This window comes from Geotrypetes seraphini, chromosome 10, assembly GCF_902459505.1.
Source record: "Geotrypetes seraphini chromosome 10, aGeoSer1.1, whole genome shotgun sequence".
NCBI lineage: Eukaryota > Metazoa > Chordata > Amphibia > Gymnophiona > Dermophiidae > Geotrypetes > Geotrypetes seraphini.
Genome location: NC_047093.1, coordinates 128,605,552 through 128,629,914, shown reverse-complemented (window position 1 = coordinate 128,629,914; position 24,363 = coordinate 128,605,552). Strand labels below are relative to the sequence as shown.

The following is a 24,363-nucleotide window of genomic DNA, read 5'->3' as shown; positions in this document are numbered from 1 at the left end:
AGGTGTCCAATGTCGGTCCTCGAGGGCCGCAATCCAGTCGGGTTTTCAGGATTTCCCCAATGAATATGCATGAGATCTATTTGCATGCACTGCTTTCAATGCCTATTCATTGGGGAAATCCTGAAAACCCGACTGGATTGCGGCCCTCGAGGACCGACATTGGACACCCCTGCCATAAGAGAATGCTACTATCTATAACATTGCATGTTCTAAAGACAACAAAGGCATCCCTCTGTCTTTTTAAACTAAACACCCAAAATACGCACCAATGCAACACACAAATTTACATCTGCTCTGAGGCAGGTATTAATATATCTGCACACTTTTAGGAAATATTGTCGAACCGGTCCCTGAAAAAGAATCCCACCCACCCAAGAAAACCAAAGCACGATACAAAAATGGACTGATCTACAATCCACGGGGGGGAATACACATTCATACACACACATATATATATAAATCATTTATTCATTAATTTGTACAAAGCAGATAAAAGTGCTGAAGGCACTGTACACATGTCCTTGGGTGATGAGCGTTCAGTAAGCGAAGATGACATTATAAGTGACTTGGTGGCCATTGTCCCAGGCATAGAGCAGACGATCTTTGGGGTTGTAATCAATTTGTGTCGTGTAAGAGTATTCGTTCTCAAAAAGCAGTCTGGGGATGATCTGGGTATTTGTGTGGGTGTCGAAGGCGTAGGAGATGTTAGCATTTCTTTTGCTGTAGCTGTCCACGGCATACAAGACTCCACAGATGACAAAGCAATTGCCATAGAAGCTCTTCCGCAGGCTAGTGCGCCACGTGGTCTCTTTCCGGGTGCTGAGGTCAGCGTCGTTCACCTTGCTCAAGACGATGACATCCTGCTGGAAGCCCTCATCATCAAAAGCTGGGTATATGACCCAGAGACCATTCTCGTCCACGGCAAAATCAATATCCGAGTGGCCTCTCCACCGCCATGGCGTGGCATCCTCATATACGACGTCAGGCAGCATAGCCCAGGCAGCTACATATCTATGTTTTAGGTCATACTTAATTATGTTGCGTGTAAATGCCCGGTTGTAGTAGAAAGATCCGTTGTAGACAGCATGACCGGTTCCGATCCAGTGATAAGGAAGCTTATAAGAGTTACTCCAGCGACCTGTTAGAGAATAAGCACAGCCAGGTAGGTTTTCAAAAGCTTGGATGTCTTTTATGTGGGAATACAAATACAATTTGGGAATAAATCAAAAATTTATTTATATAATTTAAACCCCACAGTGAAAAAAAACAACCTAGAAGAATATTAATGACTAAATCCTGGGGAACCAAATTTGTAATATAAGAATTGAATATGTATGAAAGTGAGTAGAGCAGGGGGTTTTCAACTGTCCTCGGGATACTCCTAGCCAGTCTGGTTTTCAGAATATCCCCAATGAATATGCACGAGATAGATTATACCGCCTTTTTGTAGTTATAAACCACACTCCAAGCGGTTTACAGACAGGTACTTCAAGCATTTTCCCTATCTGTCCCGGTGGGCTCACAATCTATACCTAATGCACCTGAGATAGTGGAATATTAATTGACTTGCCCAGGGTCACATGAAGCAGTGCGGGATTTGAACCCACAACCTCAGGCTGCCGAGGCCGTAGCTCTAACCACTGTACCACACTCATACATAATAAAAGCATTGTGACTATCCTGAAAACCAGACTGGCTAGGTGTATTCCAAGGACTGCAATGAGGACCCCTGGTTTAAAGTAATGACCATAAGAATATAGCAAAAATCAATAGAGGCCATTTCTCAGTATCATAGCACATTATCTGAAACACACAAACCCCAAAATATATCCATCTCATGAAATATTGAAATACTAGAATAAACCCACCTAAGTCAGCCATATCTAGGTGGATTTTCAGCCAACGAAACATACTTTTGGCACCGTAGCAGCCAAACACTTCTAAGGCATATGTTGAAAACTCCAAGCAACCCTTTAATTTCTCAAAAATATGGCTATTGCTAATGCAAATTAATGAGCAACATGGAGGCCTAGAATTATTTTTAGAAAATGGAAAAACCTTTAGAGACTTGTCTTGCAGATAATGTTTGGTGAGTCAGAGAGAATTATGGATGTTGACTGTGCGTAGGAGTAGGCTATACTAATTTATATTACATTCTTTTATTCTTTATCTTTTGTTTTTTTTTTGTAAATCTCTATGATTATCATTGGCTAGGCGGGATAGCAAGTTTAATACACAATAAACTGCAGGAGGGCGAGAGAGACCCATGAATTCCCCAAGAACAAGAAGACTACTGCAGATAACTGGCCTAAAACGAATAAGTTTTGCACCGGCAGACTGAGCTTCTAAAACTATTATCCCTGTTTAGTTCGGAAGTTATTTCTGTGAATTTCTTTCTCTTTACACATCAGTCTTGCTGGGTTCATAGACAACTCGGCGAAAGACAAAGGCGCGCGCCGACAACTGAGCGCAAGACGGAGGCGCGCCCCGAAGAAAAGTACAGTTTTTAGGGGCTCCGATGGGGGGTTTTGTTAGGGAGCCCCCCCAGTTTACTTAATAGAGATCGCGCCGGCGTTGTGGGGGGTTTGGGGGTTGTAACCCTCCACATTTTACTGTAAACTTCACTTTTTCCCTAAAAACAGGGAAAAGTGAAGTTTTGAGTAAAATGTGGGGGGTTACAACCCCCCACACCCCCCACAACACCCCCACAATGCGGCACGATGTCTATTAAGTAAAGTGGGGGGTTCCCCCCCACGCCCCCCCCTTCGGAGCCCTAAAAACAGTAATTTAGTGCGGCGTGCGCCTCCACGCTGCGCTCAATTGTCTGCATACGCCTTTGTCCTGGCGCGCTTTTGACTTGACACCGTCTTGCTGAAATGAATCCCGCCTTGCATTCATAAACACTTTGCTCCCAGCAGTATGGTACCTCCTCTCTATCTATACCCCAGAAATCACAGATTGAGGGTAGAGGTGTCTATTCTTACACAGATATGACTGCTTTAATTCTTAGCACTGCCCAATCAAGATACTCGGACTGCTCTACCTTGCTTGAAGCTCTCCAGGTTCCGGAATTCGACTAAAGTGTTTCCATAGTAATAATTGGTGACGTAAATTTTTTCGTCCTTTGCCAGCGGGTCCTTCATCCAAGCACCTTCATTTCTTCCATACGTATTCTGAATCGTTGGGCCAGAGATTGTGGAGAGAGTCTCTTTGCATCGGCCTGATGAAAGGCAAAAAGATGCACATTTTCATCTCTTTAAACAGAACCGCACAGATTCATAATAGATTTCCAGTTACGTATATAAGAAAAACATTTGCAACAAAGAAAATGGAAACTGGGGAAAGATACCAGAGAGTCCTTACACTAAAGGAATTGAAGTCAGTTTAGGCATAAAAACAACTATTTTGTGCCTAAAATATTTCACTCAGGCAGAAAACGCTGGTTTCCTTTCAAACATGTGAACTTTATGCCTTAATGTTATTCCCATGCAAATGACTACAAATGATTGATTATTATGTTATGTTACGTTTTGACCCTACTTTCCTCAAATAAAGTTCATCCCAGAGGCGTTTAAAGCCAGGTCTCTCTTCCCTTTTCAACACAAATACAGTTGATCCTTTCCACCAAGGGAAAGAGGGTATGGATTTTACTCCAAGTATTTCTTGATCATGAAAAGACCAGGGAGGTGGGGGAGGTAAGTCTGTCCTCTCCAAACCCAAGGGCCCAAACAACTTCTTAGTGAGAGAGAACGTTGTGTATAATTCTGAAGTCCGCACTTTCAAAGAGATATATAAACAGGATGGCGGCGGTCCAGAGCAGTAGTCTCAAACTCGCGGCCCGCCAGGTACTATTTTGAGGCCCTCGGTATGTTTATCATAATCACAAAAGTAAAATAAAACAGTTTCTTGATCATATGTCTCTTTAGCTATAAATGACAATATTATTATTAAGACTTAGCCAAAAGGAAAGATTTATAAGCACATAAGCATGGCCTCTGCTGAGTCAGACCATAGGTCCATCACGCCCAGCAGTCCGCTCCCGCGGTGGCCCCCCAGGTCAATGACCTGTAGTGATCTATTACTCTACTACTCTATTACTTTACAGCCTTCTGTACTGTATAGTAACCCTTTCATTGTACCCCTGGATCCCCTTTTCCTTCATGAACTCGTCCAATCCCCTTTTGAACCCCAAAGTCGTACTCTGCTCTACCACCTCCTCTGGAAGCGTATTCCAGGTGTTCACCACCCTCTGCGTGAAGAAGAACTTCCTAGCATTTGTTCTGAACCTATCTCCCTTCAATTTTTTTGAGTGTCCTCTAGTTTTTGTTGCCCCTGCTAGTCTGAAGAATCTGTCCCTCTCTACCTTTACTATACCCTTCATGATCTTATGAGTTTCTATCATATCCCCTCTAAGTCTCCGCTTTTCCAGGGAAAAGAGCCCCAGCTTCTCCAGCCTCTCAGCATATGAGAGGTTTTCCATGCCCTTTATCATTTTTGTCGCTCTTCTCTGGACCCTCTCGAGAATCGCCATATCCTTCTTAAGGTACGGCGACCAGTACTGGACGCAGTACTCTAGATGCGGTCGCACCAACTATAAAGAGTTTTACCTCATGCAAAATTGTCATAATAAGACATTAACTATTTTTTTTCTGAGGCCCTCCAAGTACCTACATATCCAAAATGTGGCCCTGCAAAGGGGTTGAGTTTGAGACCACTGGTCCAGAGGAAGGCTACTGAAATGATTGGTGGTTTTCATCATAAGGTATATGGGGACAGATTTAAAGATCTCAATATGTGTTCTTTGAATGGAAAGGCAGGAGATGGGAGATATGATAGAGACATTTAAGTTCTTATTAAATTACATTACATTACATTAGTGATTTCTATTCCGCCATTACCTTGCGGTTCAAGGCAGATTACATCCAAACTAAAACAAAAATTACATTCAAAATTTGAAGGAATAGAATAAGCAATGACATAGAATTTTTAAGGTAAAATATGTTGGGTAAAGAGTTACCAAAGGGCAAAAATGGGCATGAGGTGAGTCTCTTGCATTTGAAAGGAAGCTCTGAAATGAGAGGGCATAGGATGAAGTTAAGGAATAATCTAAGGAAATACTTTTTTACAGAAAGGGTGGTAGATACTTGGGAGAGGCTCCTGATAGAGGTGATGAAGACAAAGACTGTCTGAATTCAAGAAAGCGTGGGACTGGCACATGGGATCTCTTAGGGAGAAGAGGAAATAGCAGATGCTGTCGACGCATGAGTGGAGCCCTCCAGATGGGGCCCTGAGATGCCGGGGGTAGGGGGGGGCTCTGAAAAAGAAAAGGCACAGAGAGGAGGAGAGACGCCAGGGTGGAGGAGAGGTGCCGGCACCAGCTGATTGCCAACAGGCCAGTCAGTCAGTCGGCGCTGGCACCTTTCCTCCCCAGCATCGGACGGCACACTGGTGTGCTTTGACACAGTTTGCTATACACTAAGTTAGGGAATTCCTCCTTGCAAATTTCCTCTTCCTGTTCTCTACTGCCCTAACCCCAAAATCTAGCCCTACACAAACTTCCCTCATCCCCAAAATCTACCCCACAGCTGCTCCATCACAATGCACACGGCCTCCACCCCCCAAAATGATCTCCACAATTGATTCACCCCTCAAACTATCCCCTATATCTGGCCCGCTACCCTGAACATTGCTCCATCCTTTCAAAATAAGCCTTTCAACCGCCCTATCCCCATGCCACCTCTCACTTTGCATCTTTGCCACCACCTCTCATACTGCCCTGCCCCCCAAAAGTATCCCCCATAATTATCAAACCACCACAATTACTACTATTTATCATTTCTATAGGGCTGAAAGGCGTACGCCACCCCAAAATTTACCCCCCCTCAACTGTCCATCCACACTGCCCACCCTCAGAAACTACCTCCCCATAGCTACCCCACTGTCCCACAAAATGCTCCCACCCCTCAAAATAACTCTTGACAACTGCCCTACTACCCAACACAGATGTCTGAGTAGAAAAAAAGTATTATATTTGCGTGTACTGGAGTGCTATTCTGTGCACTAATATTAAAATTTAATTCACAAACTAATATTGAATCCTATGTGCGGACATATGCTGCTACTTTTTTCTGCTCTGATATGCACAGAATCTTGTACAAGTATTTGATGTGCTCTCCCGAATTAGCATAAAAGGTCTGTATGGATTTGGTTTGTATACAAGTTGTTTACTACATCAGTGAGCTAACTTGTGTTAGCTGTGCACTAAGCCATTGGCATGTGACTCTAGTGCAAGCTTTCTGCAAGGACCCTCAATCTTCAGTTCTCTAATCCTCCTCGAGTGTGGGTGAGCAGAAACTGTGAGGAGGATCCAGCCAATGGGATGGTTGTGGGAGTGGAGCACTGGAAGGGATGTTGTGAGCTCTGGGATAGGGAATTTTCCGGGGACAGAAATTTCACCCATCTCCAATGTAATAGAACCCATTCCCACACAAACCTGCTAAGTTCCATTCCATCCCCAACTATACATGTAGGAGTTTATGCTATTTTACTTGCTATCAGCCCTCTGTTTGATCCCAACCTCAACAGCCTCCTGTTTTTTGGATGGTACAGTCCATTTTCATTATTCGCACGTTCACAATGTGCAATTTCGCCTATCCACGATTGCAACCAATATTCTCCATTCACACTGCTGCATTCATATACAGTTTTTGTGGAATGGCACTTAACCCCTCCTCCCCCAACAAAACAGCTTTTTTAAACTTTCACTTCACCGTCCGGCTGGAGAGTGAATTACAGGTACTTCAAATGTTGGGTCATGCAGAAACCTAACCCTATTTTCCCCAATAGGATCCACTGTTCACTTTCCACAGTTGTGAGGTGCAATGTGTACTTCTGGAATCTAACCTTTATTTTCACGATTTTGTGGTTCTTGAGCATTCCTGGGAAATGTACAACTATGAATAACGCATTGCATTCCCTGGTTGGGAAAGGGAGAGATTGGGATCTTCTGCCCATCCAACGGAGGTCCAGGCCTACCCAAAACTGGGTATCTGGCTATGCCCTTGATATAAACCCATCCAAACATAAACAGAGATAATATTTTTCTCCTAAATAGACAGAATTGGAAAACACACTGTCATAGAGGACATAAAGGGACTTTAACAGCTCTGGCTTGCTTGCTGGGCCACCTAGTAACCCTTTTTACTCAGCAAACATCCTTTCTGGCCAAATCTGTTGGGCAAGGCCTGAACTTACCAATTGCTTTCCTCAGGTCATCCTCTTCCTCTTTCTGTTTCTCGGGACTCTGACTTGGCAAAGCAGGTTTCCTCTGGCTGGGGCCAATGCTGGCAGTGCTGATGGGAGAAGCAGAGTTGCTACTAGCAGCTTGGGTGGTAGTGGAAGCTGGGATCGGGCTAGTTAATACAGGCAGGAGAGGTGCTTCAGTGGGAGCTGTACTTGCAGGTAATATAGACATTGTAGCTGTGGTTGGGGCAGTAGTTATTTCAGGAGTTTGACCGACAGTGGTGGTCGGTGTGCTGGTTGAGGCCTGGAATGTGATCTGTGTTGGGGCTGAGGATGGTGACTGCACAGGTGAGGCAACCGTAGCTGAAGAGATCTCGCTTGTGGTGGTCACGGAGGGCTTTGAACTGGGAACTACTGTTTGTGTGGCTGTACTTCCACTTGGAGATGGCCGGCTGGTCAGAGAGGGCGCCCGGGTCACCTTCGGCACCGGGTATTTGTGTCTTATGAACTGATCTTCAATTAGCATGTCGATAGCGTGATCTCCACTGAAAAACTCATCTTCTGCCAAACAAAGAACACTTTCGTTTAGAATAACTGGAAAACCAATGTCCGTAACATATTTGATATTCTGTGAAACTAAGAACTCAAAAGAGATTTCTTGTGTCGTGATCTGACTTTTCGCCCCAGATCTGTCTTTCTGTGTGACCTTAACAAGTTACTTTGTCGCTCTACCTCAGTTCTAACCCTATCTCTGCTCTGAAAATCTGTTCAACCTTCTAATTCTACATTTATGGAAACTGGAAAGGTTTATTAGAGAAACTCATGGGTTGATGTTTTCTGATGCTGCAGAAATTTGACTTAACATGTAAATCCAGCTTTTTAAGTAAACAGCATGGAATGATGTTGTTCTATAAAATAACTTTAACTGTTTACATGAGATGCAAGAGAATGCAACCTGGTCCTCAAGGACTGAAAGCATGCTTAGTTTTCCAAGTGACCAAGCACTACGAGTGAACTTGATTCTCAGAACAACCTGTATTGCTTTTCTTGTTCCCTAGACTGTAATTGTAATGAATGGTTTAGGTTCATTTTGGGACCAGTGTCCGTTCATTTCATTAAAAATGAAGAAACCGAAAATATACTCATTGCATTGCATTTTTCTATTTCTTTCAGAACAAAAGCACTACCATAGTGTATACACTTTTTTTTTTCTAGTCTGGGATATTCTGAGTTCCTTTTGAACACTTCTGCAGGCAGGGTCGGTTCTTTTCAGTTTAATTCATCTAAGCTCTGCCCTGTTACCATAGCGAAAGGAAACCAGAGGCAGTAGGATTATGTTAGTAATGTCAAACACTGTAGGCCAGACATGGGCAACTCCTTATTTACCATGGACCCCTGATGAAGGTGTGTTGTCCGAAACACGGACGATGTCGGGTCCCTTGATTGGTAAAAATCATATTACTGCATCTTAATTTTGGTACAATAAATTTTGCCTGTATCTTGTACATTGTCTGCAGTTTTTTTGGTTTTCCTGTTTTTTTGAAGGCCAACATAACCTCAGTTGGTCGGATTAGAGTCATGTAATTCCACACACACATTTTCTGATTTTCATAATTATTTTATGAAATGGAATTATTCCCTCAACAGGGAAATTGTACCAAGCCCCATACACCTCTTTAATGTGTCTATAAGGCCTTTGATATTCTCCCAAAATAAATTATAAGGTGTTTGAAGACATGGTTCCTAAGGCATTAATACTCACGCTCCTCTTCAATATCATTCTCCTGGGAGACTTGGGCCTTGTAGTAGGTGATGCCTCGAACAATGCCTGGCCTGGGAGCAGCTTTGCTCTTCACATCAAGTTGTCCCTGAGGTGCTTGATGGTTCTTTGTCGACTGTGGAATGGTATTTGTGTGATGAGAAAACATTGCATCATTCAGGAAACGTTCCTCGTATTTTTCCTTTGATGGGAATAATAAAAATTGTATTTCATTAACACTTGAAGCTGCAATGAGCCAATGTATCTCTAGCTGAAGTTAATATGTATGCCGCTAAATCCAGGTCTGGGGTGGAACAGCTCCCTCATAAATATAACTAGTTCAGATTGTTACATAGGTAGATTCAGTAGTTGCTAAAATGGCCAAAAAATCTTTAATGCTTTCTAGGGATATGCATTCGTGAGTGTATATTCGGTTCATACGGCCATCCAAAAATATAAAGTATGCACAATTCATTTGTATATGTGTATACTTCAGAAGTGTAGCTATGGGTGGGCTTGGGGTGAGTATAGGCCTGTCCACTTTCAGGCCCGTCCTGCGGTGGAGTGTACCATTGGTGAAATTTGTGGGGATCTTCAATCCAACTAAAGATATCCTCACCCTGAATCCCCAATCCATCAAAACAACATGGTAGTCAATGGCAGCATTCCCAGCAGCCATGCTCAGTTCTCACACAGGTTCAAAGCAGCTAGCAATACAAACTAGATAGTAACTAGGAATTACAGCAAAATAAAACATAAAATCAGCAAACTAGTGATTAGAAAATTCTGGCTAGAACAATATCAACCCAAGCCTAATACATATTTCCTGAACAAAAAGTTTTTCATGCAATTCATCAATATCCACTGCTCAGTGACTGACTGTACAGCATCATACACACTGGAATTCTACATGTATCATCTGCATTTCTTCATCACGGGCTCATAATCAGGCCAATCGACTTTCACCGTACCTCATTGTGAGTGTAGGCGGCAGCCGCATCCCTCTGCAGTATCCTTCTGTATTCAGGTTGATCTTCTGATACACTTTCAGTACAGTTTTCCTTCCCTTTCTTTTTCAGTTCACTGAGGATACCGTCAACTTCACCCTTGATGTGTTCATGCTCCTTGGTCAGATTTTTGGAAATTACCTGGAGGGTGAGAAATATATCAGGCCTCAAAAAAAACTTTGGTTAAGTAATGTCACTCCTGTGTTAGCCTACTTTCAAGGTAATAAATAGAAACCAAACAAAGAAAATAAGACGATATCTTTTTTTTATTGGACTAACAATACATTTTTTGACTAACAGAAACCTCTTAAATCATTTCTGTTTAATCTCTGATGATGATCCATTGATGGGAAGCAGAGGGATCTTAATCATGGGAGCAGATTGCCATTTTTCTCAAAAATCTGTGAGTCGCTCTGCCTTTCATAACTAGAACTAAAAAGAGAAGGGGGTAGATTTTCAAAGCACCACAGGCATCTCAGTTAGCTAAAGCCAGGTTTTACTTGGCAAGGTTAAGATGATTTTTTGCACAGACTAGCTAAAGGAGCAGAGTTTTGGCCTGGAAATTAGACTCATATCTTCTGCCCACTACTACCACAGTAGTCACTGGGTCAGCCGGCTGGGTTGTCTTAGGTCACTAATGATTAATCCCAAACCCCAGGAACCTTCTGCTTTTTAAACATAGAAAAGACAGATGATTTCTGTATTAGTCCACAGAATATGTGAAATATATAAGCCATCAAACAGGTTGTGGGAAATTTTTTTTTTTAATTTAAACTGAACTAACTCAAGACATCGGTGAGAAGTTTGAGAAAGCGAAATTCCCTTTACCAGGTCAGTAAAGAGATTGGGCCAACACACTAGGTTGTCTGCGTATAAAGCTTGTGGGTTGCATTTTAATTACATCTCAGAAGAGGGATGGGGGCAGGGAGGGATTAACAGAAGTGACGGTTAATTGAGGTAAATTTGTCACAGTTGTGCATCAATCATATCAAGAACTTTCCAATTTTTACTAATTTGTACTGGAATTCTCCATAACCATGTATGTAGCAAATTACAGAGAAAACCGATGGCTGACTGCTTAGACATAAATCACCTAGTCCTCTCTTTCTCTGTAATTTGCTACATTTGAATGTCAGTCAAAGTCTGTCTCACTCCAAAAGCGTTTCTAAGATGTTTTTAAGAGATAAGAAGGGACATTTTAATGTAAATCATATTTATTAAATTTCGAATGCAAACAAAATAGTAAAAAAAAATCATTTCAAATACAAGAAAAAAACCCAAAATTTACAGAGTTAATATAAAATAAACATTATCATTAAAAGCAAAATATACCCAATTCCCTCCCCTTTTTTCCCCATTTTAGAACTGTAATTACATATTAAATATGCGACTGCGAGTGTGTGGTGATAATGTATCTAAATAAGGTTGCCAAATAGTAAAAAATTGTCTTCCCTGTCTTTCCATTGTTAAAATGTGTAACATTCTAGAACGCCAATGACTATATGTTGGTCTTAAGGGTCCAATCCAAAGATAAAGTATGACTTTCAAACCTAAGATTGTTCTTTAGGCCTCTTGGAATAGGACGCTTAACATCAAAAATCCAAAATATATTATAACTATTGCAATGACAATCAATTCCCCACATTTGCTCAACTTTAGAAAAAACAACATTCCAAAATTGGCATATCAAAGGACATGTCCAAAACATGTGAGATATATTAACTTTAGGGTGACCACATTTCAAACAAGAGCCTAATGTAGCAAAAGTCGCCCTATAAGCACGCCAGGGACCAATATATATTCTACAAATAAATTTATAACCCATTTCATGATAGGTGATATCAGAAAGAAGACCATATAAAATCTTTGAATATGGAATCCCTGAAGGTGAATCCCCAACTCTTCATTTCAAGCTTGAGCTATTTTATTCTAATCTAAATTAGAAGAAAGATTCACTAATGAATGACTAAAATATTTAAGGGGCACAATCAACTGGGCATCTAACCAAAATAATTCTGAAAGAGCATCATAAACTTTAGCATTTAGTGACAATGAAGGTAAGGAATTCACAAAATATCTCAACTGCATGTAAGTATATATATCCAATTTAGACCAATTATAAACAGTACGTAATTGTGATACATAGAAACATAAATTACCCTCATCAGTTAATATCTGGTAAAAATAGAAAATATTTCCTTGTTTATTAGATTGAAAACCTGCAGATGTTATACCAGGTAAAATAGAGCCATTTCCACAAATAGATAAAAGTGGTGTAGTTCTAAAATCAAAGTTCAATTGATTACATATCCTTCGCCAAGTGGTTCTCAAAGGAAAAAATAAAAAGGATTTTTCAGAACAGCAGTCTTCATCTTAGAAGCATGTAAAAGATAACTAAAGTGATAAGGCCTCCATAATTTTAACTCTACTGAAGTCCAGGAAAAATAAGATGTTGCAAGAAACCAATCATGTATGTGACGCATATGACAAGCCTCAACAAATTGCCTCAACTGTAATAAACCCAATCCTCCCTTTGTTATTGGCAAAGTCACCTGATTTAATGAAATATGTGGTCTTTTTCCCATCCAAAGGAACCCACGTATCAATTAATTTAATTGACATTCTGCTACTTTAGAATACAACAATGGTAACATTTGATATGCATATAACCATTGAGAAAGAATTATCATATTACAAAGAGCAATACGTCCCATTAAAGAGATAGGAAAATGTCTCCACAATAATAAGGTTGATTTAGTCTTATTCAATAACGGTTGAATATTAAGATCATTTAAACGGGTAATATCTTGTGGAATAATGATCCCTACATAAGTAACTGCTTCACTTGCCCAAGTTAATGGGAAATTTCCTTTCCAATGTTCCTTCAAGAACTGATTGAAAGGAAGGACTACAGATTTCTGATAATTCAGACGAAACCCAGAATGAAATCCAAATTCAGATATTGCATCAATAAGATGTGGTAAAGAATTCTCAGGATCAGTCAAAATCATCAAATCATCCGCAAAAGCTAATACTTTCAAATCTTGATCTATCACCCGAATCCCAGCATATGAATATCTTGTTTCAAGGTATGTAAAAAAGGTTCAAGATATATTATAAATAATAAAGGAGAAAGAGGACATCCCTGTCGAGTCCCACGAGAAATTGTAAAAAGAGACGAACAAGTGTCATTACCGTATTTTCACGCAGATAACGCGCACCCGTGTATAACGCGCACACGGGTATAGCGCGCAGAAACCACGATTTTATGTATAAAAAACTTTTGTATACCGCACTCACGGGTATAACGCGCATGCTGCCCGACTGTCCTTTCGCCCGCCCCGACTCTCCTCTGGCCACCCCGACTCTCCTTTCGCCCTCCCCGACTCTCCGTGCGCTGTCCCGACTCTCCGTTTACCCGCCCTGCCCTGCCCTGCCCCCCCCCCGGCAGGACCGCTCGCACCCCCACCCCGAACGACCGCTCGCACGCGCTCCCACCCGCACCCGCACCCGCATCCACGATCGGAGCAAGAGGGAGCCCAAGCCCTCTTGCCCGGCCGACTCCCCGACAATATCGGGCCAGGAGGGAGCCCATGTGCCTCAGGCCGCGCCCCCAGGTGGGACCTAAGGCTCCAGGGCCTATTCTGATTGGCCCACGCGCCTTAGGCCCCACCAGTAGGCGGAGCTTTGGGACAGATGGGCCAATCCGGCCTCATTCCGTCGTTGGCTGCCTGCCGGACAGGCGGTTTTGGCTCCCGTCTGTCCCAACTACACAAAGGTACGGGGAAGGGGGGTGGGGGTGTCGTGGGGGTCGGCCAGGGGGGTCGCGGGTTGGCTGGGGGGGCGGTCGGAGGTTCTTGGGGGGGGGGCGGTCGTTGGAGGGAGGGGGGTTTGCGTCGAGGGCAGGAGGGCCTGGGATCCCTCCTGCCCGTAATGTAGTGCGGGGTGGGGGTAGGGGGTCACCGTGGCCAGGAGGGTTTGGGCTCCCTCCTGGCCCGATATTGACGGGGAGTCGGCCGGGCAAGAGGGCTTGGGCTCCCTCTTGCTCCGATCGTGGATGCGGGTGGGAGCGCGTGCGAGCGGTCGTTCGGGGTGGGGGTGCGAGCGGTCCTGCTGGGGGGGGTGAATCGGGCGTCGGGCGGGGTGGGAACTATGTAGAAAAACTTTTGTATACCGCGCTCACGCGTATAACGCGTGAGGGGTATGCGCGGTAGGTAAAAACGCGTATAACGCGCGCGTTATATGCGTGAAAATACGGTAATCAAAATAGAGGCCCTTGGCTTAGCATACAAAACTCAAAAACTATCTAAGAACATCCAGAAATTCCTATTTTAGACAATGCTGAAAAGAGAAAAGACCACTCCACTCGGTCAAAAGCATTTTCTGCATCCAGACTAGTCAACAGACCAGAAATTGCTTTTGTCTGACCAGTCACTAACGCCATTAAAACTTATTTAACATGCAAAACTGATTGACGACCTCTTATAAAACCAACTTTTTCTTCCCCTATCAGCATAGGCAGATGAATTGCCAGTCTATCTGACAACACTCTTGCAAATATCTTAAGATCTACATTTAGTAATGAAATCGGACAATATGATTCTATCAACAGAGGATTGTACCCGGTTTGGGGATCAATGAAGAAGGGACATTTTATGTTTAAATCTGTTTTATTAATTTAAAGAAATACACCAAACAAATAACCATCAATCCAGAAACATAAGTACAAAACAACCCCCCCGCACCCACCCACCCATCCACCCACCCATCCAAGGGAACAGCCACACCAAAGTCCCTTATATCATTAACATTAAGATGCCATATGGGTTAGTTCAGTAGTCTACTGCGCACAATGGGTGACAAAGTTGAACAAAAAGGCATCCAGCGCCGGATATAAAGGGAGCCTTGCTTAGAGTCCATATCACCAACCGTCTGGCGCTCATATCCCGCCAGCTGGATCATCTGGGATCGCCAGTGCGATATCTTGGGAGTATGTGGAGACAACCAGCACTGAAGAATAGTTTTAAGTCCCATAAAGATAGCTTTTTGTACAAATGCAGCAGCACCCGGCTTAACAGGGACCAAGGAAAGTTTTCAAATGAAAAGAAAAGTGTCTGTGGGCACCCAAGTGCAATGCCATATAGACTGGATATGCAGGCAAATACGTTTCCAATAAGCCCGAATACCCGGGCACAACCAAAACATATGGCCCAAAGTGGCTCTGGGGGCCGCACATCTAGGGCAACTGTCCGTAGAACTAACTTGCGCTTTGTAGGCTCGAACAGGCGCAGAATAAGCCTGAACTAAAAATTTGTAGTACCTCTCATTTTCCGCTGCTGATACCAAGAGTTTGGCCCCCCAGTAGAACACTCCGCTTTAGCATAGCCGGAGTAATTTGTATCCGTAAATCCTGAGTCCACTGGGCTGCCAAAGTAGGATAAACCAATTCTCCAGCCAGCTCCTGAAGAAATCGGTGATGAAAACGCAAGGTATGGCCACCTGTGCAGTCAAACAAAAGGATTCAGACAATTTCTCCTGAATCTCCTCTGATAAAGCTGAGCCAGGGAGAGAGTGAACATAACGGTGCAATTGTCTGTAAAAGAACCAGTCCGTTGCCGCTAGAGTAAAAGAGTCTTGTAATGTCTGAAATGAGTGAAGCGTGCCATCGGGCTGTAAGACTTGAGATAAATAAAACAAGCCCCTCTTGGACCACAAATTGAGAGCTCTATGACTCATGCCAGGGAGGAAATCCCCATTGCCAGTTATAGGTAAACACGGGGTCGCATCAAATCGAACACCCAATTGAGTACAGAGTTGCCTCCAAACCCTATGCACTGGTGATAATAACAAATCCCCAAAATGCAAAACCCTAGGAGGCAGACTCTTCACATGCAGCAAGTAACTAAAATGGTAGGGAACAAAAGCTAGACACTCCAGCCCAGTAGCTGAAAAATGGGAAGTTCCACAAAACCAGTCAGTCACATGCCGAAGTTGACAAGCCACATTAAGCCTGCCCAGGTGCAATAACCCCAGACCCCTCCCTGAGCAAAAGGTAGAGTAAGAGTACGTAAAGGAATCCTAGATCGTCTACCACTCCATAAAAACAAAAGTAAAGATCTATGAAACAATCGGAGATGACATTGCTTAAGAAGTAAGGGCAAAGTCTGGAGAAGGATCACCATCATATTATACAGAGCTATTTTACCCAGGAGGGTCAAAGGGTAAGATCGCCAAGCCTGCAGTCGTTGTCCAGTTTTAGTTAACAAAGGGAGAATGTTAAGAGAGTCAAGTGTAGTCAGAAGGGACATTTTAAATCACCTTCCCAATATGTTGTCAAAGATGCATACATGAATTTTGTGCACTTATATTTTTTTACCTATATTTTGGAGAAGGCGCATCTGGGGGTGAGTCTAGTTGCAGTTTTGCTCCTACTTCCCGACTTTAAATTATGCATGGGTAAAACGTTGTGGTAGTCATTAGTCCACTTTTAAATGTAATATTTAGAAATTATTTATCAAGATAGCACCAGGCTAGGTTGTAGGTGGTGGTGCCTCCTTGCCTCATTTGCCTTGATTTTTATTTCTATTTTTTCCCCCCATCTTTATGCTTAGTTTCTGAAACAGCCCCCTCTCCTGGAATGGCCTCCCACATCTCAAACTCCTCCACTGGTCTCGATAGGCCCCCTGGGCCTACCTTAACATTTTGGTGGTCCAGTCAGGGTGATGGAAGCAGGACCAAAGCTCACTTGTGGTTGACTGTAGAAAATGGCTGCTCTGACCTCTTGCAGCAACTCGCAGCAAGAGGTTACAGCAATCATGTTCTATAGGCAGGATCGGGTGGGCTTCGCTCCTGCTCCCATTGCCCCAATGAACCACTAGTGTGGGCTTATCAAGACTGGGTGGGGTTGAAGATTGGAGGATGGTTCTGAGGGGGGGATGGGAGGGTTTTGACTGTTGGGGAGAGGAGGAAAGGAAGTAAGGGAGCTGTTTCAGGGGCCAAGAGGGGACTTGCAGGGCTCAAGGCACCTTTTCAAAAGTTATGCAGGACTCCACCAATAATCAGAGATAAGCAGCTGAAATTAGGGCAGCATTAGAGCTGTCCTAATTTTGGCCCTTAGCTATACAGGTTCCAGCATATTGCCAGCACCCACATAATTGCCCGCTTCTCTCCAACGTTGCCCCCAGTACCACCCCTTTTATGAGCCAGTCAGGGCCAATATACAGTAGTACTGCCCATTTAAGTACTGATGAATATTGGTGGGTAGGACGGTCCCAGGTAACTTAACTGGGCACGAGCTTCTCCTACTTGCTTAAATCACTTTGAATATTGGCTAATAAAAGTTTAAACATAATTCAAGCTCTAATTGGGAGCCATTCTACTCTAACCAAACATGAAGTGTCCTGATCCACTCTCCTTCCTCCCTCCAAATCGCTTTGGCAGCTATGTATTAGAAGGCCTGCAATCTATGTAGCTTTCTCTCTGAATGTCCCAGCAATGCAATGTCATAATAATCTAAATGGTTCAAAACAATTGATTGCACAACCAGTTGCAGGTGCCCAGGCTGCAAAAAAAATAGTCTAATATGGATAATGTGACCAAACGGCCCGTTTTGAACAGGACCGTCCCGTTTTTAGAACCCCTGTCCCATTGTCCCCATGCACAGAAATGTTGGGAAAGAAAGAAATATTGGATGCACAGTCAGAAGGAAGTGCAACCAGAGACTCATAAAATCACCAGACAACAAAGGTAGGAAAAATGATTTTATTTTCAATTTAGTGATCAAAATGTGTCAGTTTTGAGAATTTATATCTCCTGTCTATATTTTGCACTATATTTGTCTATTTTTCTATAGTTACTGAGGTGACATTGCATATTTTAAAGTCATCTGCTTTGACATCTTTGAAAAAAACAAACGAAACTTGTAAATGATAATTAACATTTTCTCTGCGTACAGTGTGCTTTTTTTAATTTTATGGTTACTGTTATGAATTAATAAGATATTGTATGTACACGAAAAATGAATGGAAGAAATTGGGGGGGGGGGGGGGGGGCTAGGGCAGATTGGGGGCAGGACTGAAACTTAATAGATGTCCCGTTTTGCTGAAAAAAATAAATGGTCATGTTAAATATGAGCTCTTGTATTTAAAATTTTTTAAAGATCTTTATCTACTTGTGCCTCCATGTCCAGTATGGATGGAGTCTAATATTATCCCCAAAAAGTTAATTTCCCAGACTTAGGGAGTCTTCTACTAAACATTAGTGCATGTTATCTGCCATGGGACCCATTTTGTTCCTAAGGGCCCTGCTGCACTAATCTTTGGTAAAAGACCCCCTTTATTAGCAACAGTAATAATAATAATAATAACTTTATTCTTGTATACCGCCATACCCAGGGAGTTCTAGGAGTACCATTGTATTGTGATGCTTTGTTAGAATCCTTCTGGGAGTGCGGTGTTTGTTTAACATCATCTTACCAGATAAAACTGAAGCTGTACTTCTCTCTCCGTATTTGCGGTTTCTGCACTCGCGGTTTCACTTATTCGCGATTTTTCGCATGCTGACTCTGCCCCCCCAAAATGACATCATGGTTAAAGTTCCTTTCCTTTTACTGTACTGAAAAAGTTTAACGTTTACCAACATTCACTCTGAAAATCGCTACTTCCATGCTTCCTCCTACCAAATTGATGCTTCAAATCTTTCACCCTGAAAATCGCTGCTTCCCAGCGTACACAGAGGAAAACGCAGCTTCCCAGCATGCATGGAGAAAATCGCTATTACCCAGAAAATCGCTGCTTGCCCGATAAAAGCTATTTGCGGTTTTAATCACAAAACCGCTGGCTGTTACAAAAACCCGCGGATAACATATAAAAAGTTATTTGCGGTTTTTCCATATTCGTGGCTATGTTCCGCCCGCATCCACCGCGAATACGGAGGGAGAAGTGAATATGATATGAGGCTTTCTACCGCTTACAAAGCCTTAATAGCCTGATCATTTATTGAGAAGGTTCTCTTTTTCTTTGACCCAGGTCATTGAAGTGCCCCACTGAGTAATGTATTGGCTTTAACATTAACTCAGTAGGTGATGGCTTGATATACTGTCATCGTACAAGGGATATCACTTGTCTTGGCAGATATATTGTATTATGTAATAATGTGAGAGTGATGTTGGCTGGCTTTTCCTGCTGGGATTGATGTCAGAGGAGGACTTTGTGATATCACTAAGATTATGAAAGGATTCAATGTTTGGGAGATTTTTTGGGGGAGTGGGTTTTTTTGCTTCCTTTCTGCCAAGAAGCAGCACAGGGCTCTTGAGATTGCTGGACCCTGGATACAGGCCCAGGTCCTGAGTAAAGGAATAGCAGTGGGTTTGTAGTTCTTTGCCTCTTTGTCACCTTAAAGAAAAATCGAGAGGTTGCCGTAGTCCTAAGACCAGTGGTGGTTAGAGTCCACCGGGTTAGAAGATGAGAAATGCGTTCCTTCATTCAAGGCTGGAGGTGTCTGGAGGGAAGAAATACCAGGTTAGGAAATCCTTTACACGGCAAAAGTTTCTAGGTCTGAAAAATGTTTTAGAAGACTGCTTAAGCTGAGCCCTCTTGGGGTTCAAAGAACCTTGTGAAAAAAGAGAATTGTGATGTAGCATTTTGCAGATTTCAGGAGGTGTTTCCTGCCTAGATATAAGTGGAATAATGAAGTGAAAAATCCTGACAAAGCAGCCTACAGAATCTGGACAGGAAGTGGAGAGGAGAAAACTCACAAAGAATTGTCCCAGTGCCTACTTTTGTGTGTGTGTCTATGAAGTTAGCAGCTTTTTTAGTTCTTATTTCAACAACCCAATAAAGACTATTGGGACACCATTGAAAATCACTGATCTGGATAGCAGCAACTGACATCTGGGAAGTGATACAGGATATTCAGAGAAGTTATCCAGATAATTTAGGGCAGCAAAGAGACTCCTAATTTATCTGGATATAGGGGTGTATGGTGAGACCAGTCAGGCTTGGAGCCTTCCGTGGTCCCTGTTAAATCCCAAAGACCCAAAAGGGGATTCACAAAACCCCCAAACCCACAAGATCAGATGGACCAGCTTGATGAGATTACTGACTCTGAATGGGAGGACAGGGAAAACCTACCCAGTCATTACACCGGTTTTAAACCTGATCCCGGTTGGAGTAAGCCAGGTAATTTTCTCAGTGTCCACTGGGGGAGCCCAAGAGTGCCAAAAGCCAGAACAAGCTCAGGCAGGTTAGGGCGTGGCTCTCCCCCTGAAAAGCCTGCAGACTGCTCTAGGCTTTTAGAGAAGTTAGGAAAGAGGAACAAGTCTCTCTCCCCTGAAGAGGTTTCCAGCTCCAAGCAGGGTAATGGCTCAGTCTCTATGGAGATAGAGGAGACTGGCTCCTCTAGGGACTTCACCAGAGGAACAAATGGAAGTGGAGGAGGTTCTGATTGGTACAGGTTTGGTGACAAAGCACTACTGAGAACATTGCTGTATGTGGTTTTTCTGAGTTTGGAACTCTTTGTGGAATATCCATGTTTTGCTGCTGGGTTTATTTTTTTTCATTTGAGGATATTACAGTACTTTCTTTTTGGACTGTGGAAACAGGGTCCAGTTCCCTGTTGTTTCAAGACCCCAATTGTTTGGACTTTGTATGCGGTGGGGCACTAGTTTGTGTCCTGAAGAAAAGAGCTGGGTTGGTTTTTTTTTTTTCTTTTATGATGTGTGCACTGCTGTGTGCTGACTGCAAAGGTTTTTTGTTTTTGCCTTGCAGACAGAACTGTTTAAGAAGCTGAGTCTTGCCTTAATGAGGGAGAGGTTTGCCACTATCTGGGTGGCCATTTTGGAGCTATTTATTGAGCAAACCTTAGGCAATTCTCCTGGCCACAGCACTGGTTGTTTTGTTTAGCTGGAGGTTTCTGTGTTTTAAGTTGGTTTTGAAGTACTTGGACTGCTAAAGCTTTTAAAGCACTTACCTGGAACCTGTAGGAAGCAGGCTGGGTGGAAAGAACTTAAAAAAATAAAACCAAAACTGTTTGTTAAAAAGCACAGGTTTTCTGTCTGCTGGGGAAATCCTGAAAGCTACCCAGGATTTTACCTGCTGTTTGTTTTGCATCACTGGCGTGCATGAAGATGCCCTGGCCCATTCTGAACATTTAAAATTGGCAACTTGCTGGAAGTGAGCATTTTGGTGGTTTTTGTCTTTTATTTTTCCTTAAACCCTGCAGGGAGATATCCTTACTGAGAAGCGCGCCGAGGTCAGTTTTTGCTGTGGCCACCAGGGGTGCTGTTGACCTGTCCCTGGGAACCTCTGTGGCTGCAATGGTCAGAGCCTTCAAGGGAGTTAGTGAATCCCCTGCTCTCGCCTTTTATTTTCTTTTGCAACGGCAGTCTGAAACCCCCTTAGGTGTGAAACATCATTCTCAGCTCAGGTTACTGCAGTACTGCCAGTACCCATGTCACTACTAATTAAGATGCTGAGTTGAGATCCCTGCAGCAACCTGTCCAGCCCTAAACATCATCTTACTTGTCTCTAACCCTGCCACCACCTGCCACGTCTCTCCTAGATGCTCCTTCTGTGACTGCCAGGGCTCTGGTTTGCGTTTGGTGCTGCCTGCTAAAAATCAGGCCAGGCCAAGTCAGCTTAGCTGGTTGAAGGAAAGAGAGGCCAAGTCATCATCATTGTAGAGGTAGGAGAAGCGACCTGTTATTAAGTCCAACGCCTTTGGTGGTTGTTGGTTTTTTTTTAGCCTTCTCAGGTGAGAGGCAGAATGTTGAGCCTTCATACATTTTCAACTTAGCCTACAGTTTTCTCTCACTTCTGGTGAAGGAAAAGTTGAGTTGGGGAAGAGTGGGTTTTCCTGTTGGGTCTTGGTGAAGGAAAAGTTGAGTTGGGGAAGAGTGGGTTTTCCTGTTGGATCTTGGTGAAGGAAAGTTCTCTAGGGTTGACTGTGGTTTGAAAGTGGATTTACTGACACATTCCGTTCTCAGTCCTTCCTCAATATGACTAAGCAGATTCACGGTCTAAAACAAGGAGTGGACAGAGGAAGGAGGGTGGGAAGGAAACAAATATACATCATTCTATATGTCTTATTAATGTATATAGATGAATATAATTCTATTTTCATCTTTAAAAAAATTGATCCGGTCGATATTCAGCAGTATTTAACCGCCCAGGAACAGCTCCTGGCTGCTTAAATAGCACTTAGCTGGCTAAGTGCTAATAATAATAATTAATAATAATTTTATTTCTTGTATACCGCTATACCGTGAGGTATATCCACCACAAGATGGTCACTGAATATTAGTGCTTGGCAGCTAGCGGATAGCCAGCTCTCTGTGAAATTTAAAGCACTAGCTGGCTAAGCTTAGTATCCAAATTGGGTCATGTAAACAGCTGGTCTATCTTTGGCCACTATAAACTTAGCTGGCCAGCACTGAATATCGATTTAGCCAGCTAAGTGTATAGAGGCCAAAAACAATGTCGGACACCGGAAACAGCCTAGAATTGAATATCCGGGCTAAGCACTGACCACAGGAGTCAGTCTGGCTGACTCTCACAGTCTTCATATCGGACTCGTTGTTAATGCTTTGGAAAGAAAAGCTTTTTCTCTGGGCTGAGGCATGTCATCCATTCATCTCCTCCCCGCAGTTACTGTAAATGGTTTTTAAAGAGAACCCTGTTGGAGGCTGTACAAATGTATAACTTTCTGAACTGTAACTATTTGAATCACAATTTTTACCAGTCCTATTATTGCTGAATTTATAAGCTTGTTTGATTTATATTTATTGTTTTCTGTTGTTGGCTGGTTTTTTTTTTATTTTTACAAATCAATAAGGCAATAATTAGCTGCTGTTTATAATAAGGTCTACTAGAAATCTATACATCTCTTTCGTTATCTTCCCAGAAGGGTCTGTATAGTTTCAGAAAATTTATCTAAAAGAGTGACCAGTGCTATGTGGAAAAATTATTTCCATTTTCGTGGCTTTAAAGTGAGCAGAATAAATCAGCACAAACAGTTCTGTTGCCTGTAATTGAAAGTCTCTGACGCCATAGCACACGGAGGCGTTTAGGGAGCATGTGGAGAAAGAAATGGGGACAATGGAGCTTAAAGTGGGAGTGTGGGGTAAGGTTGGGTTTTGGAATGATAAGAAAGAACTGGGAGGGGGCAGAAGGCGGTAGAGAGGGAATGGTGGGGGAAGGAAGGGGCTGGGGTACAGAGGGGAAAATTTTGGGGTGGCAAGTGAGGTGTAAGGGATAGGGCGGGGATAGGATGGAAAGAGACAGGCGTGGGAGATAAAGGAAGGTAAAAATTAGAGGAGATGGTGGGCAGAGTGAGGAACGACCTGGGCACAAGAAGGAAAGAGTGAAAGGATAGAGGAAGAAGGTGTCCGGTGGAAGAGGGTGTGGTAACAGGAGGGCAATAGAACATAGTGGAGAAGTGAAAGGTTGGTAAAAGAGAGGAGTGGGGAGAGAAAGATAAGAAAGGGAAGAGTGTGATGTGAGTGGAAGGGAGGCAAGAGTGGGGAAAACAGAGTGAAAGAAAGGGTACTGCAGGGGGAAAGCTGATTTCGGAAGCTGCATATTTGTGAGGGGAGAGTGTGGCACAATGGTTAAAGCTACAGCCTCAGCGCCCTGGGGTTGTGGGTTCAAACCCACGCTGCTCCTTGTGACCCTGGCCAAGTCACTTAATCCCCCCCATTGCCCCAGGTACGTTAGATAGATTGTGAGCCAACCGGGACAGACAGAGAAAAATGCTTGAGTACCTGAATAAATTCATGTTAACCAGGCTGAGAGGGGTTTGGGAAGGATAGATGCTGCACGGGTTGGAGGGGGGGGAGTTGGGAAGGACAGATGCTGCATGGGCTGGGGGTTAGGAAGAGAGGGAAAGAGAGATGCTGCCGGTGGGTGAAGGAAGAGAAAAAGAGAATTGTTGGGTATAGGTGTGTGGAATGGGATGGAAAGAGAGATGGTATATATGGGGAAAGGAAGAAAGAGAAATTTTGCACATGATAGAGGTAGCGAGATGACTTAAAGAAGGGAGAGATGTCGGATTACGGAGAAGGGTGATGGAAGGAGGGAAGAGAGAGATGTCAGATGACTGGAATGGGAAGGAGAGAGAGATGCTTGACCATGGAAAGAAAGGAGGGGAGGGAGATGGCAGACTGCAAAGAGGAGAGAAGGAGAGAGAGATGTCAGACCATGGGAGAGGAGAGAGATTCCAGCTATAGAAAGGAGAGGAAAAATATGCCAGACTATCGGAGGGGGGAAGACAGATGTCTGACTACAGGAGAGGGAGAGAGAGGGATGAGATGGTGCACAGGGATGAAGGGGAGACAGAGGGAGGAGATGGTGCACAGCA

At 43.2% G+C, this 24,363-nt stretch overlaps 1 protein-coding gene and 1 long non-coding RNA gene across 2 annotated transcripts in view; one reads left to right on the top strand and one right to left on the bottom strand.

Moving 5' to 3' along the window:
* Positions 1-361: 361 nt before the first annotated feature.
* The window catches only part of OLFML2B (olfactomedin like 2B), a 57,255-nt gene continuing 33,253 nt past the window's right edge, over positions 362-24,363 (bottom strand). The window contains exons 4-8 of the mRNA XM_033959969.1: positions 9,973-10,149; positions 9,005-9,203; positions 7,255-7,803; positions 3,044-3,220; positions 362-1,138 (exon numbers count right to left, since the gene is read on the bottom strand). Coding sequence (XP_033815860.1) covers positions 537-1,138; positions 3,044-3,220; positions 7,255-7,803; positions 9,005-9,203; positions 9,973-10,149 — 1,704 coding nt within the window. The 3' untranslated portion in view covers positions 362-536. The remainder of the gene's footprint in view (positions 1,139-3,043; positions 3,221-7,254; positions 7,804-9,004; positions 9,204-9,972; positions 10,150-24,363) is intronic.
* Positions 20,325-24,363, top strand: part of LOC117367439 — a 65,223-nt gene continuing 61,184 nt past the window's right edge. The window contains exon 1 of the long non-coding RNA XR_004540764.1: positions 20,325-21,690. This is a non-coding gene — a long non-coding RNA (uncharacterized LOC117367439). The remainder of the gene's footprint in view (positions 21,691-24,363) is intronic.